The following is a 17,928-nucleotide window of genomic DNA, read 5'->3' on the forward strand; positions in this document are numbered from 1 at the left end:
TTTTCAGAAAATCGGAAATGCTGAAAATTTATATCGCCTTCAAAAGGCTTTGAAGGGCGAGGCGCGGGAAGCGGTTTCTGCGCTGTTGATGTCACCGGATAATGTTGAAGAAATTATTATTACGCTTGAAAATATTTTTGGTAATACTGATTTTATTATTGAGAAAACTATAAGAGAATTGAGACAATATCCAAAGTTAAACGAAAATGTGGGTTCCGATGGGATTATAAGATTTTCATGTAAAGTTAAAAATTTGGTTGCATTGTTAAAATCATTGAATAATATAGGACATTTATATAATCCCGAGTTATTGTCGATTCTGGTAAAAAAGTTACCTAATAGTTTCAAAGCGTTATGGGTTATGGACAGCAATAGAAAATGCAGTAAAGAACCGGCACTTTGCTACCTGTCTATTTGGTTAGGAAAGATAGTTATTAATTTGAAAAATTCGGGTCTTCATTTCGAGTCGAATACGCCAAACGATCATAAATTAAATCGATCGTTTAATGAAACCGAAAAGAACTGTAATAATTATTATCAAAAGTACAATAAAGATTCAAGCGTGAATAACAAGGCGTATTTGTGTAATAATATTTCCGAAAAATATTGTCTTATAAAATGTAATTTGAGTAATAAGCATCAAATATGGAAATGTCCTAAATTTAAAAAATTGGAAGTGCAACGCAAATGGGATTTTGTTAAAGTCAAACGACTTTGTTTTCGATGTCTCAATAAAGAGCACATGTTTTCTCAGTGTCCGGTAAAGATTAAGGATCCCACTCAAAAGTATCATTATTTGCTTACCAATAATAAAAAGCGTAATGCCCCCATAAATAAAACAAAAAAGATAATGGTTGAAGAAGCCATTAGTGACAATGTGTCTAGCGCCGTGGTTACCAGCACATGGGAGAACAACAGAGTATTGTTAAAAATCGTTCCAGTTACATTATACGGTCCAGCTGGATGTGTTGAGGTAGATGCGTTATTGGACGATGGTAGCACGGTGTCTTTGCTTGAGCGAGGGGTTGCTGAATTAATTGGTTTAAGAGGTCCGGTAAATAATCTCAGGTTACAGGGAGTAAATGATATGAGTTCATGCGATTCGTCATCCATGATTTTGAGTAACTTACGGGTTAGAGGGAAAAGGGAATCTGAAATGTGCTTTGCGAATGTTAGGACAATCGCTAGGTTAGAGTTGCCACATCTGGGCTAGTATTCCAAACGAAATTATAGCGCGGTATAGCGCGTTTCTACATACTAAATACGGATTATAGCGCGCTGTAAACGCGTTCGGAATACCACCCCAGGAGCTCAATCACAGATGGCTATCGACATGCTAAAAAACGTGCTAAGTATTTGAGCGATCACCACGAACAATCATGAACACGCTGAAGTTAAAGCGGTCGCGTTGCAAAACGCCATAGATAAGTTCCTGTGCGAGATTCAACCAATCCTCTTGAACTGACCGAAGTTGAATTTCGTTTTGCAACGCGACCGCTTTAACTTCAGCGTGTTCATGATTGTTCGTGGTGATCGCTCAAATACTTAGCACGTTTTTTAGCATGTCGATAGCCATCTGTGATTGAGCTCCAGGTAGGAATACCTAAGGAGTATATCGATAAATATCGACATTTGGATAAAGCTCCATACATCGATGGACATGTGAAACCGCGAATGTTTATTGGGCAAGATAATTGGGAATTAATCGTGTCTAGAAAATTAAGGCAAGGGCCTCGAGATACTTTATCTCTTTCGTATACTAAGTTAGGTTGGGTACCATTAGGAAATATTACAATGACCCGGGAAAAAAGGGATAATGAAATCAGTTGTCATATTTCAGTAAACCAAAATATGGAAGTTAAAACGTTAATTGAAAAAAACCTTGAATTCGCTAAAAAGGGAAATTGTGACTATGATAAGCGAGAAAATTTTATTTTAGATAATAGCTGCGTCAAGAAACTAGATTGGGAAACGGAATTATTAGGTAAAAATAATACTTTTAATTTTCCGGAATGCATAGAAATAATCGAAAATAGTTTAAAAGCCTCCGGAAAGCGCATGAAATTGATTTCATGTGATAATTTATGTCTTGGTGAATTTGAAAATGCGGAAAATGGTTATTGCTTTCGGAAGGCTTTGCAGGGTGAAGGTTCTAAGGCAGTTTCGTCTAGTATGTTTTTAAGTGACGTAAAAATTCCTTGTGAAAAGTATAGTATTAGATCGCGCAAAAGAAAGAAAGCTAGTTTATTCATGCAATTATCAAATGGTGGATAAATTTTATTTAGCTATTTTAATGGTGCGTCGTTAGGAATTTTGTAAGTTATTTTGAATATGTTTTACATGATTGCGCAAATAAATAAATGTTATAATATTTAGAGAAATGTAATGTTTTAAGTCTAATATGTGTACGTTTCAGTTGGAAACAGTAAATAAATTTTGAGAACGCTGTATTGTTTGAATAGCGTAAAAAGTGAACATTTTATGACTCAAGAAGGGACAAGTACATTCTATTCAAAAACATGTGTTGGTTTTTGTGTGGCACTGGGTCGGCCGAAAATCGATTGAACAAAGTTAAGTAACATTTGCTCGAGTACGAGTTAGATTGTTTATGTTTTTGTTAAGGAAGTACATTTTTATTTGCGCAATAATTAAGAGATAAAATTTTAAGTACTGGGTGCAGCGAGGATGCATTTTTTTTTAGAATAAACAAGTGGTTGATGGATACACAGTTATTTTTAGGATTTTTCAAAGTCTTTTTTGTACAAGCCATGTTTGTTGTTATTGTCATAAGTTTATGAATGCCGAAACTGTGGTAACAGAAAATAGGATATTAGATAGTTTACAACTTAAATGCCTGTTAGCTATTGTAGCGAATTACCAAGACAACTAGAAGAATACAATTGTTAAATGTTGTTCCAATAGGTCTTGAGGAAGGTACATAGGGTCACATTCAGAGACATAATTTGAATTTAGTTTTTACGTTTTGGTGAAGTTATTCACAAGAGGGGGTATGTTGGGGCCAAAACTAAATTGAGCAATATTTCGTTTATTAAATAATTCTTTACAGAACGCATTTACATTACTAACTTCGTTCCGAAGATTTGTCGGGTTAAAATAATACTTTACAAAGAACGCTTTATTGGTCAATTTTGTATACCGACTAGCAATTTCGGATGTTATTGTTCTGCTTTGCAACATGTTTATTTCAAAAGTGTCGTATATCGTGAATTATTGTTTTATGCCCTTTTAAATGTTGTCTACTGTAGTTGAGATATTTATTTGACTGTGTATACTTTGTACCCTTGTATTTTTTATGTAATATTTCAAAGAACTGGACATTTGTCCTGTGTTAAGATCCTAGTTTAGTTTATTGTTTCTTGTCCTAGGATGTCACATATAATTTAATTTATTGAGGAAGAGAAATCGCGTAATTGTTTGAAAAGGTCTTAGATATATTTTGTTTGGCACTAAAATATCAGTATTTTTTGTAGAATGTAATCGAAATAGGTTTTGGAAAGCTTGTGAGAAAGGAACAAGCTTTAGTCTTCATCTTGAAGTCTGCAAGTGCGCTTGTAGAGTTGCTGACGGAAAGTCAGACCGTAGCAGGCGAGGAGTGTACGCATCCTCGAGTGTTACGTGTATTAGGTAAATGTGTACCTATGTAATCATTTAAAGAAACTGCGGTTATCTTTTAGAACAGTTACAATAATGATTATTTCTGTGACATTCAATAGTGAGCCTCTAGAGACAATGACGGAAGGTCCTAAGTGACAGGCGAGGCTTGTACGCATCCTCGAGTGTTACGAGTTGCGAGTGTGAGGGTGTGATTGCCCTGTGGTTTTATTTGAGCTGATTTGTGTATTTAATGACTATGTGCCCGCTCAACTTTTTCAGACTATTTTCAATTATGATTTATGTGACATTGCGGAATTAGAAAATAAATAGTATTTTGAAGAAAATGTGTGTCTTTTTCCTCGTTCGCATGTCACCCGAGATTGGCGAGACCGTCGAAGCGAGAACCCTGCACCAGCTGGCGTGAACAGTACCACGTAACCGACGAAACTTTAAAATATATTTACTTGTACAATTTGATTTTTTGTTAAGAAAATTAAACCAACTAATTCGTACCGGGTTTGTGGTCTAGTGGTAGTATTGTGGACTCACGGGCCAAAAGTCCGAGGTTCAAATCCCCCACTACCACGACTCGATTTCCATTTTTCCAGCACAAGTTATTTACACAAATGTTATTTACACTAGTTATTTTACAAAATGGTCTGAAAATTTTAATATTTGAATGAATAATAAGAACTACAGTATTTTTTTTTCTGTTTTTTTATTTATTTCGATAAATATCTTGTTCTCTTCACAATACACTACTTTCATTAAATACTTTTTTTCTTTTTGACCTAGTCGCTATTCGATCCTGGACTTCATGAGCCTGACTCACGCCACTACACGAAGCAAAAATATATTCAAATTGTGTCTGAATAATTAAACCTTTAAAAAAATGCATGGGATCAATTAATGACTAAGACTGCTTTCTCTACGTGAAGATCGCTCGTTTGCGTAATGGTTTAAATAATAAATAATAATATTTCAGTGGATCTAGCGTTGCTCTAACGAACCAAAATGATAGCCACATATTTTCCGTCTGACTGCATAACACAACGCTTCAATCGGTGGATTCTCGTATCTGCTTTTACTCTCCCACGCCACTCGACATTCAGCACCACATTTCTATACAGACTATAGGACTAAAGAATAGTAATACACGGTACCCAACTCCACCCCAGTGGCAGTGGCAGTGGCCGAGACGCTCTACTGCACACGCACCCGTTGAAACTTTGACAATGCGAGGGTAAATTAATGACACTGACAATTTTACATTTTTTACCGTTTAAAAACGCCAATACTTTCAATCAACGTACCTAGTTACAAATTGTTTTTTTTTCAATGTAAAAACGGTTAAAATACGTAACTAACATTAAATCCTCAATAAAAGACAGTGAATTGTAACGTATATTTTTAATAAACTTCAAATGTATTGAAAATTTTAATTAATGGTTCAAATGACGTCTATATTGTACTACCGCATACAGGTGTTCTTTAAAACCTGTCACATCCGAAACCACAGTGATCAGTGTGGGCAAGTAGACATATTAGCATATTAAAAAAAATATTTAGGACAAAGAAATCTTTTAAAAATAAAATATAAAAAAAAAACAAATGGTTGCTTACTTCTGCAGGGGAAAAGTGAGGGGAGCGCGGCGCAGTATCAGACTCCCTCCTCCCCCCCCTCGTTTCTGTCCTGCAGAAGTAAGCAACCATTTGCTTTTTTTAAAAATTTTATTTGTTCTTAAATATATATTTTAATGTGCCTTGTCTTGTGTCTTCTTGCTCATACTGATCACCGTGGTTTCGGATGTGACAGGGTTTAATGAACACCTGTATATTATATTTTAATTTTAACTTTTACTTTTAATTTTAATAATTTGATTTCAACTCTTAATTTAAACTTACCTACATCTACTACCTGCATCGAATAATTTATTGTTAGTTGTGATTTTTTTTACAATTAAATTGAAATGTTCATGGAAGCAGAGAGAGAGGGAGGAAAGTAGAGTAGCTTTACAATGTCTTCTCCTTTATATGAACTTTTTATGTAATATTTTTATTTTTACTTTTTTAGACTTAAATTATTTTTCCCCTCTCCTCCTGCATTCATTAGTGTGAAATCTGTAATTAGTCTTACTTTTTAAAATTGTTCTTTTGTACCTTGTTTTTTATATAAAGACTGTATGATTTCATTAATAAATAAATATATGGTCGGTTGGTATTCTAAAATTATAATATTTACAGGATGTTCTTTTAACCCTGTCACATCCTAAATCACGATGATCAGTATGAGCAAGAAGACATATTGGCACATAAATTATTTTTTTTAGACCGAATAAATTTTTTAAAAAAGCAAATCGTTTCGTTTCACCCCTGCAGAAGTACCTACGCATCCTTCTGCAGGGGTAAAACGAAGAGGGGGGAGGGGGGGAGTCTGATACTGCGCCGCGCTCCCCTCACTTCTCCCCTGCAGAAGTAAGCAACCATTTGTTTTTTTTTTAAATATTTTATTTTTTTAAATTTTCTTCTTTCTAAATAAAAAAAAATAATATGCTTCTATGTCTTCTTGCGTATACTGATCATCGTGGTTTCGGATGTGACATGGTTTAAAGAACACCCTGTATAAGTTTAATTTATTACAGACTCTGTGATTTTAGATACAAGTGTTTGTAGTAAGCCTTTATAGTAAAAAGTTTTAACAAATACTATAGTAAAATAGCCGAATTTATTCTATTGTTAGCATGCAATTAATCGATAACTGCTTTTATGAAACACTTTTATAAGTATTTTCTAATTAATATAAATTACGAGAGCTCGAATAATATTCTAAATCTCCATTAACTGGAGGATATTTTTTACCGGTTCTGTTAGCTTGGCACGCACGTGAAACATGCTGCCTGTAAGAAATTACCTTCTGGATTTATGTACTTGAATATTCATTTAATTATTTTTAGAAAGGAGTCTGTATTGTGTTACATAACATTTTTATGGTATTAAAAATACACCCACGCGTAAACGGTTTCAAATTGCACCACCGCGCCTAAAAAGGACATTTCGGAAATAGCTTCGTTTTTCTAATTAATTAAAAGCGACTGAAACTTAATAGGTACCTCGCTATTTCAGAAGCATATTATTTATTTTTTTACATACTGAACAAATATGGAAATGTTATTTATTTGGTGATGAGTATACCAAATATTTAGAATTTATCTCCGACAAATAAAATTGTCGTCGTAATCCCTAACTAATTCATTATGTCGCGCCAATTTATTTGAGTTTTAGAAAAAAAAATATAATTGACGAAGGTCGGATTTATACGTGGGATTTTTCTTGTTCCTAAAATAATGCAAAATAAATAAAAAATCTTCATCATAATTTCCCTCTTCGCACCAGTGTAGCATAGGATACTGCTTTGATGCTATAATTCCAGGGTATCTGGATCATTTTTGTTACATGTAAGGTGACGTGGTTAATCTTACGCTTCTGATGCCAATCTAAGAACGTTGAGGAAGTTTAGTTTTTTTTTTTTAAATTTATTAATAGCCTATTAAAGTAAGCCGAAAATATTTTTTTCAATTTTTATGTTTTTTTTTTATTTATTTATTTTTCTTTTTTAAATTCAAAACAATTTTTTTTTTAAATTCCCGCCAAACTGCAGAAGCAGTTTTTTTGCAGGGATTTCTCTCTTTAAACATTTTTGTAACATAATATAATAAATGTTTACATAAAATATATTTTTTTAAAAATCTTAAAAATATCAATAAAATAAAAGTTTAAAAAAAATTAAATACAAGTTAATCAAGTCTTTTTTGAAAACGAAATATATAAAAAATAATAAACAAACACTTTTTTTGACACTGTTTTAAATTGTTTGGTTTCCCCATTTTTTTATATTGTTTTTTTTTTTATAGACTAAACTTAGAATTTAAGAAAAAGATTTTTAAAACCAATTCTACTTTGTTTTTATTCATATCACTATTTTTTATTTCGTCCGGGAGTCTCTTTACTATGCGAGGGAGTATATACGCCCTGGTCCTCTCTCCATACGCATTTATGGCTCTTCTTTCTATGAAGTTTCCTCTCGCTTTTTGGCGCGTTTCATGCTTATGTGATATTGGCGTTTTATAGAAATCCATGAAGTCCTCTGTTACCAGGCGATAGTATATCATATTCTGTACCGTCAAAACTTTACACATCGGGAAAAGATTTTCGTAGTCATTTTGACAAGTTATTAAGTTGGTTTTACTTGCTAACATTTTAAGGAATCTAATTTGTATTGTATCGTATTATCAGCGCTATGATTTTTTAAACTTTTGTATTTCTGAAATAAATCCGCGCGTGAGGTCAGAGGTTCTCTTCTGCTTATTCTCGATCAGGTCTGCCCATTGGTCCGTTGACGGTGAGCATACCAGAAATCTTACATAACTCTCTTATCATTGGTATTGGTAGATTCATAAGGACTAGTGACGTAGTTAGTTTTTTTGAAATATTTATTTATTTTCGTACTTTGTCGTACAATTTGATGCTCCAAGTTTTACCGCGCACAAGAAAACAGTTATTGTATCTAATTTTCCGTAGGGCTGAAGTTCCGCATTAAATAATGCAGTGTAAAATGGTATTTCACGTCGACTAAGCCAGGAATCAAACCCGGGACTTCAACAAGCATAAATGGCGGCCTCCGTGGTGTAGTGGTCAAGACGCTTGACTCACGCACGGAAGGTTCCGGGTTTGATTCCCGGTGAGAACACAAAAATTAAAAAACGTGATTTTTCTCAAGCCTGGGTGCTCTGTGATGTAATTCACCACTGTAATCAGGCCTGTTGTGGTGCAAAAAATGTAAAAAAAAAAAATGTACTTTAAAACGCACCAACCACATTGACGTTTTAAAAATATTAAATTGCAATTTTACGATATTATGTAACGTTCGCGTAGAATGCTTCGTCGATATTTTCTGCGAAAAGAAAGGCTCCTTTGTGCCGCGCTCTTCTCACATTGTTGACCTTAAAGTTCACTGTTTCCCTAACCGCTCGGTGCCTTTCTTCCATCGTAATACATTTTTTGTTTGCTCTAATGTCGTAAGAGGTAATAAGCAATTTAACTTGAAGCGTTAGTATCGAGAAAGGGGAAAACATCACGATTTTCACTCGAGTATTTTCACAATAACGATCTGTCTTGCGGGAGAAAAACCATTTGGTAGATTAAAAACGACACGACTCTTTATCATGAAAGTCTATCAAAATATGCTTATTTTTTTTAGTTCATTTTTTCTTTGATTGCATTACGTAATCGTGTATTAAATTATTTATTTATTTTACTAGGCAACTAAGTTACCCAATGACAAATAAAATACATATATAAAATACTTGCCAAACATCTAAACTAAAGACATTATTTTAATTTTATGTACAATGTATTATTTAATCTTTCTACTGAATATGCTGTATAATTATAATTTAGGTTATTTTTTTCAATATAAATCTTGTATAATTTTTAGGTTTAATTTTTTTTACAAATCTCTGCTAAAGGGAAATTTATGCTTAAAAAAATAAATATTAAGCCAAATATGTTAGTATTATAAATTGTAAAATGCAGATTTGCCGTTTATGTTAATTAAATAAATAATATAAAATTTTGTATAAAACCAGCAATGTCACCCACCCGATTCAAATAAAGCTTGCTTGCCTTTTTCATTTTCAAAACGTTAATGACAATGGCTACCTAAGATTATCATAATGTCATAAGTAATTTCAGGTCAAATGAACTTCGTCAAACGAATTTTAAAAAAAACATAATTACGTTAGTACCAAGATCTTCATAAAATAAACTTTTCCTGTGGCCCTTGACCTTAGAAAGTATTCGTGTGAACTGTTAAGCCCATCCAAGAGAGAAGATAATTCCTCATGACAAGCATAATTGCTAAGTTCTGTGGAACAGGAACTCGAGTCTCGATAGGCCCATTTCACACGTATCGATCAAATCCACACGGCACAGTAAAATTAGGGTGGGCGGAATACTTATTATATTTTTTTTGTTTATTTATTTAATTTCTACTCGCGGGTAAAAATATTGCAAATGGAAATTGAGTGGAGTTTAGTCGGCCTCATGGTGTACTGGTTAGTGCGTTTATCCGACATTAAATACAAAATGTTATACTAAAAAGCTCAATACACACTACGTTATTTTGTCCTGCCCGGTGGATTTTTACTGTGTTTTATATGATAACTTAATGCAAGCCGAATGGAGGAGTTACAAACCTAAAATTATCATTTTAATTTTTATGTGCCGTTATAATTTTTTTAAAGATTTGTAGTCTTCAAACTACTTCGCGTGTGACGTATCAAGTTCTCTTCCGCCTTTTCTCGGTCAGTTCTGCCAACTGGTCCGTTGGCTTACCGTTAACCGGAAATCTTTCACAACTCTCTTACCATTGGTTGATTCATATGAACTAGTGACGTCATTCAAAGTAGTTAGTTTTTTTATCTTATTATTTTTTTCATACATTTTCAAGAAACTTTGCCGTACAATTTAATGCTCTATTTTTTACCGCGCGTAAGAAAACATTTTTTATGTCGAATTACTACTACAAAAGAAAATCACAATATGGCTATTTTTTTTTACTGTTTTCCTGGAAACGTTGTTATTTTTCCATTAATTAAATAAAGATGTATTATCTATTCGAGTTTAGTACATGACAACAGAGATGAAGAACATTTTCACCATCAAGAGTAGGAAATATAAAAGTCTAGACATTTACAGGGCTTATGACCTGCCATTGACTGATTTAAGTGACCACTTTACACTCTGCGTGTACCATTTACCATTTTACCATGTTTGAACATTTATAATCCTGCATTTTTTCTATCCATAGTTATTTCTTAATTACATAGGCCTAATGTGACTAATTTCCCTTATTGATTTTTTCACTTGCAGCCCTAATTGCTGATTATTTTTCCAATATTTTTTGTTCAAACGACCAAGACACAAGTAGCAACCGCATTACGTATTACACATATTATCGGAGGACTATATTTCTTATCGATTTGATTACACATCACTAACTTATGAGCAATACGATTACGCTTCAGCCTTTTTAACTACGAAACGTACAGGTATAGTCTGTTGTGCGTGTTTTATCTACGTAAGGTTTGGTTTATGACGTTTTGGCATTCATTATGGAGTGATATATTATATGTCACTCGCGTCAGTCTGACAGGTTTTCTTAATTTACCACATGGCAATCTTACATAAATTATCGACAACTGTTTAATATACCGAAAATACGACAATGGTTTTTAGGAACATGAGATAATAAATATTTATTTATTTATTAATTTACACGCCCTATGGGCTTTTACATATTTTAGAAATTACATTTAAGTGCAGCAGTGAAACATGAGTATGTAAATTTAGTTAAAATTAAAGATAACATAAGAAAAGCTAAAAGATACAATAATAAGTAAAAATCAGGAAATGTACCAACATAGATATATGGTACATAGAAAAATATTTAAAAAATTTACATATGAAAACATACACGCATACATATACATACATATAAGTTTATACATTATTATAGAGATACATGAGAAAAAAAAATAGTAAATAAAGAAAAATGTTAAGAAATTTTACACAAATTAACTTATAACCTTTTGAATACTTAACCTATATTTATATAAAGACAGACAAAATATATCAACTTCACCATATTCGTTACCTAGCCGGTGTAGTCTAGGTATTGGTGAATTGTAATAATAATTGTGATTGCCAGGAGATTCAAAAAATAACGTTATAATACGAAGTAAAGTGTATATTTCATTCATCGTGCCAATCCACTCGGCCCAGTAAAATTTGATACTTATTATTTCCCTTTTTTCATTTTAGTTTCTGTTCGCAGGCAAAAAAAATTCTTAAGAAAATTAATTCAAGATTAGTCGGCTTCGTGGTGTACCGGTTCGTACATTTACCTACCGGTTAATAAATAAAATAATTTTAAAAATGAGTTATTTTACGAAATAAGTCAATCCACGCTATGTTATTTTACCGGGGTGGGTGGGTTTTTACTGCGGTGTGAAAATAGCCATATCTTTAGGAATCCTTTTTTTTACGTTTTTGTTAACATTGTCATGTAATTTTAGTCAATTTTACGCTTTAATACCAATACCCAATACCTATTTGTAAATAACTGTTAACCAATTTTTAAAGTATGTTTAAATTCGATGTAGTATCATCAATTCCGTTATTCGGCAAACCAAGAACGCTGCGTTAAAACGACCGATAACCAACCCCCGTATTAAAAATCGTCTTAATTTCGTGGTACCATCCCTCACATAAAACAAAAAATGTAGAGGAAAACAAGTATTATATTTTCCTAACTGTTTAATTGGCTTGTAGGGATGTTGATTCTCGTAATGGGCTCAATCACGTCAGTAAGATTCAAATTGCTTTTGATACCAGACACTGCAATTCTAGAGAAGTGTGATTTTATACAAGATTACCCTTGAATCTTATACATTTCTGGCAACCTATCACCCCGCCTTACAACATGTCTCGACATCTACTTATTACAATTCTGTGTCCCAGACTTACTCAGTAAGAATCCTAAATTCCTTTTCTCTTTGTGAAAAAAACACGCTCAATATTGCACATGTAAAGTTGTTTTTTTTAACGCATTTTTTTGCTATCCAAGTAATTACAGTAGAATTCCATTTATCCGAACTCCAGTCATCCGGATTGACTAAAATCCAGATCGTTATCATAAGGGCAATGACAATAGGAAGTTAACAGAGTCATATTCGGTCTATAAAATTAAAACTATATTAGGTACGAAAATCTATATTTGTATGAAAAATGAAAGTATCTTCGTCGGTAACTGAAAATTGTTTAGAAAAAAAATTGTAAGCATATTCTATTTTTCATACAGAAAACTTAATTTTACTTTTAAATTGACCATTGTAACACGGGCCCTGGAAATAAATGAAGGAGACGATTTTAATTTTAATTTAATTGTAAAATTAAGTTTGCTGGACATGTTTAAGTAAGTTTTTAATGTGATTCCAAATTCCAATAAGCGGCTGTATTATTTCGAAAGAAACTAGAGTTTTACTATAGTATGCCTTTATCGAAAACAAATGGGAGCTTTCTTTCTCGTCTCCTTGTCTGTTAAGCGTCCATTTACTTCTCGGCGTTATAAATCACCCACGCGTATTCATATTCACAACCGAATTCGCTGTTTGAGGCAAAAAGCGATTGATTTAATAAAAATGTTTTCATGGATTATTTTTATTAAACAGTGAAAATGTAATACTTTGCGCCACCCAATCGTGCATTTCGCATAGCAATTGATTATGATATCAGTGTATGTATTTTATTATTGAATTCCAAATCAATTAATACTCGCACGAGAAACTTTCTCTTTTAGGACGAGTGATATAATAAAGTATGTATAGTTTAAGATAATTATGTTTTACTATATTTTTGTAAAAGTGATACTTTTCAAAAGAGTTTTTTTTTTTTTAATTACGTAAATAATATGACTTTCAGGTATATAATTACTGAACCATTTTTAATAAACTTTATTTTCTGTTTTTTTTTTTTTTTTTTGTCATTAACTGTTTATTGTAATTTTTTCAAGTATAATTTTTTTTTTCTCCAACAATGGAATAAGTTTAACCTTTTTTGCGTCAGTTGTGATTTTTTCTTGCAATTTTGTTGAACTATCGTAATTCTTAGTACCCCGTTTATCTCTGCAATTCTTTAGGGGTGAAACGCTCCCTCAAAGTGTTCCCCAAACGTATACATTCAAGAATCACTTCTATTCCCATATCACACCGTACTAAAACTCCCTCTGGCAGAGTGGATCGGCAATAGTACGCCAGAATGGAGTGAGTGAATCTCCCAGTGCAATGCCAGTGGAATAACCAATATAACTCTTGTTTTCTTCTTGTTTTAGCTTCTACGATGAGTGCAAACGGCGGTATAACATCAAATTGTGGAAAACATTCACAGACTGCTTTAACTGTTTACCGGTAGCTGCAATTGGTAAGTGCAATTTTAGTTGAAATTATCCCCCCTTTTACATTCATAGCAAAATACAATTTATTAAATGTATGATGACAATATATGAACAATACAGTTGTATGTGTAATATCTTCGGGTTCACAAAAAACTGATACAATTCTTAACTTCAACTTTATTTAAAACTTCAATTTTTATTATAATCATTTAATATTTTATTCGTAAACAGTGATGACATAAGAATGATTATGTCAAATAATAAAATTAATTTTATAAATTCCAACTTTGCAATACTCGAGTAGAGGTTGCCATGTTTGCAACAAACCCGATGATTGAAGAGTCGAGTTCTTACAAATAAAGCCGTATTTTTAACTGACAATAATATGATTATTGTAAAAAATGTATTCTGAATAAGTTTCAATTAATATCTCACTTTTTTTAGATTTTGCCGGGTTTGCAAGTAGTACCCTCACTTCTGAATTTAAAATCTCATCCCAAATCAACAACTCAAATAAAACTGCTATTATAAAATTGTTTTTGAATATATTTTTTTGAATTTATAAAATGCGAAATATATTTATTAAAAAAAAACATGATTTGATGCCAGTTATGAAACAATTAGATTTTTCGATAATTTATGGTTGCCAACTTGTTCCAGAAACCCTACGATATAGAACCAATGTAATGTTTTCAATTCGATGAGGCTCTCGGGTAAAAATTGTGTGAAGGAAAATCGAGTGAAGATAGATAATATAGTATGTGGTTGGTACGCTCGCCTACCATACTTGAGGTCCCTGGTTCGATTCCTTGCAAGGTTTTTAAATTGTGGTTTTATACTGCAATATTTCATTGTCACTTAACTGGCACCTGAACCTGCGTTATACTTTTGGTACAAAATATGTATTTCTTTACTTTGTAATTTTTTTTTGTTGAATTCCTTCACATACAAATATGTAAAATGCAAAAAATTTAAGTATGATATCATACGTATGAATTAATTTAAGTCGATCAATATTATCCTGATTTGTTATTTAGGTACGAAATGAACTCAATAACACTTGTGAATTTTGTATATTACTTGAGACTCGCATCGACGAATGTAACTTTACGTCTCTTTCTGTCTGGATTGATGGGTTTTGGCACTAAACCCAAAGTTCTATGCGATTCTCTCACACCAAAGCGAGGTTTAGATTCTTTAGGAAAATCGACCAAATAAATTCGATGTGGACCTAGTTTGTAGTGAAGCTACATAATATTATAATTTGTTGCTATAATTTTTCATTTATTTGGAAAAAAAAACTAATTTAATCATAAAATTAATGTTGATAATTTATTATTATTATTCGTTATAGGCAGGCAGCCTTTGCTAATGCGTTCATATCTCGTGTACTGCTTTTTGTCCAAGTTCTTTTTCCTTCAAATAAGCATCCAGACGGTTTTTGAACTGGCTGACCGAAATGGAATAGACAATTGAATGTAGTTATGCAGAAAGCAGCCAGTTCACAATTTTGAAAAATTGCGGTATTGGTGTTATCGGGCGCAGTAAGGTTAATTCTATGTTCTTAAAACTTTGTTGATCACCTTCTGAAAATGGTGTCGATCACAAAAACGGCATTTCTCAATTTGCAGAAAACACCCACAGCACTAGAAAGATCTTACCAAACTTTTAAAATGATTAAAACTGGTCAGATACATAGTCAGATTCATGTAAGAAAAATAAAAAAAAACTAATTTGTTCATTGTTTATCATTTGTTAAAGTTAAAAACATTCCAGATGTTATATATATTTGATTATTCACTCTTTTCACAAAGGTGCATTTATCTCAGTTTCACTTTTCTATGGCTGACTGCTTTCTGCATAAATACGCTCAATTAGACTCGGCAATTTATTCCAGTCTGAAACTACCCCGCTAGAAAGGAAGTTTTTCTTGGAATTAAGGTTGAATTGGAGACGATAGAGCTTCCAGTTATGACCCCGTTAATTTGTGTTGGGTTGTAAATTTTTGTGTCCCTCTCTTCCGTCGATTAGTTGCGATTAACCTCCATCAACCACGAATTACACATGCAAATATCAGAGAAAAAAAACGTATTTTTAATTTGCCACGCGTAAGGGAGAAAGTGTAAATATGTTTTTCTGAAAAGTATTTATCGGTTTCACTGGAGGCCACTTGAGGCGTAATATTGATAATCTTTCCGTTAAGGCGTAATTAATTTGTTGACTTTACTATTGATCTGTTTTTCATTGCGTGTCGTTGCGATGCGCTTTTTATTTATTTTAACCATACGCGATTAGTATTCCAACCCAATTCCGCGTCACTTCCTAGTTCCACTTTATTTGGTTGTAAATAATCGTGGCGGGGAGCGAACCTCGTTTTTTAAAATTCGCATCAGTCCACGACTCGTATTACAATGGGAAGTTGACTTTTATGTACAAAGTAAAATTTTATTAGCTGTATGAAAAATAGAATATGTATACAATTATTTTTTTTCTAAACATGTTCAATTACCGGTTACCGAAGATAATTTCTGTATTTATATGTATATCGATATTTATGTACACATTTTCGTACGTAAATATCGATTTTACTTTTTATCGCCTCGATAGACACCGATGAAGATAGCGTTTGTGATCGCGGCCCATAACTGGCTAATAAATTTTGACATTGCGTTGGTGATATTGTCTAACTCTTGTTATTTACATCACTAACCAGGTTTAGTCATTAAAACTTAAGACTTTAATCTACAGCAGTTTTACAAAGTTACTTTTCACCGCAAAAGTTTATCACACAATAGTAATTCGACTACATACTTTATACATAATCATTTTACCACGGCATGCAAATGTTTCCGCCTCTCGGTTTGGGGTTGTTACCCTCTGTTATGTAATTTGTTCTTGTTTAATTTCGTTCTGTTTATTTAGGTATCCCGTCTTAAAAACTTACACAGTTGTTTTTATCCCAACTTAGATATTATTCTGGGACTGTTTTGTTGCGTGTAAAAATTCTAATTTCGCGAGGTATGTTTAGTTTTAAATAATTTTTATATAAAAGGGAAATATTACTTTTTTTACATTTTTAAAGTAATTAAGGTCCATGAAATACTGTCCGGTTAAAAAATACTTTTAAATTTGTAATTTTTCCCGCAAAAACGGTAATTCTATTGGCCACGCCCCTAATACGTCACGATTCATGTTTATTTGTTCGCGGCTGTTGAAATTCGTGTAGAACAATATCACGAATCTTGACGTCACAGCAACCAAGGACAAAACACGTCGCGTTTTTCTACGAACGTATTTTTATTGATATTTTTTTTTTTACATTCATGTTTGAATATATTTCTCCACAATATCCATATTGATTTTGAAAATACAATTAATTATTCTTAATCCATTTAATATATTTTTATCGGTATTCGTAGTATGTGATATTTCCCTATTTAGTACATCTACAGTAAACGTTGGAATGGTGACTTAGAAGCAGAAAAATAATACGCTTTTTTTTTGTGTAGAATTGAAAGAAGTAAAGTCTAACTTATATTAAAGAGAGTTAAATTTAATATTCGAATGCATACTTATTAATTTAATTTTTCAGTTCAATAAAGTGTATACCAGTGTTTAGGAATAAAATATTAAAATTACTAGTCCGTTTTTTGTTTGGTTAGCTAAAAAAGGTACATATTTACACATCTTGCGTGCTTAGGTCTGTTAGATTTTTTTTATTTTTTTAATGTAGAATATTACAATATTTCCAAGACATAAGCCGGAATATAACTCTTAAAGACAGTGGTAAATAATCCCTTTGCGCGCGGTGATGTAACATCATGTTACCACTAGTAAAAGACGGAATATTCTAAAGTTCAGACATTTGAGAAAAAAATACTGTTTAATAATTCCTTTTCCTTAATTATGAAAATAATCATAAATACGCCGCTCATACTACGCACGTGCGTCCCCCATCAACCGACTGAAGACTGAATCTGTTTTACACAACACCCGCCATAGAACAGCGTCTCTGTCTTCCTTGTTATGAGTTCTATCTTCGTGCTCTCTCTTATACAGATATGTTGCTGAATTAGCGGACATTAATTCTTCGCGTACCGAGGATAAATATTTTTGTACTAACATCCAGCATAGGTATACAAAATTTAATTTTTAAATCCGGTGTGAAAATGATCATTTGATGATTACAAAAACATGAGTTCATAATTTTAAAAAATAAGAGAGATATATCAAGTCTTGTGTCGTATGTCAACTAGTGTGACATCACAGCCACACAAGAGATAAAGACAGTTACGGCAGTA

General features: G+C 32.5%; 1 protein-coding gene across 2 annotated transcripts in view; it reads left to right on the forward strand.

Annotated features, from left to right (window-relative positions):
- LOC148273139 (serine/threonine-protein phosphatase alpha-2 isoform) overlaps positions 1–17,928 on the forward strand; it is an 88,224-nt gene that overhangs the window by 46,672 nt on the left and 23,624 nt on the right. For both annotated transcript variants that reach the window (XR_015824682.1, XM_088239079.1), the window contains exon 4: positions 13,565–13,653. Coding sequence is in view for 1 of the 2 variants with exons in the window: in XM_088239079.1 (XP_088095205.1) it covers positions 13,565–13,653 (89 nt within the window). In the remaining variant the exon portion in view is untranslated. The remainder of the gene's footprint in view (positions 1–13,564; positions 13,654–17,928) is intronic.

Source organism: Micrasema longulum, unplaced genomic scaffold (genome assembly GCF_059751315.1).
Source record: "Micrasema longulum isolate JH-2025_06_02 unplaced genomic scaffold, ASM5975131v1 h1tg002063l, whole genome shotgun sequence".
NCBI classification, from domain to species: Eukaryota; Metazoa; Arthropoda; class Insecta; order Trichoptera; family Brachycentridae; genus Micrasema; species Micrasema longulum.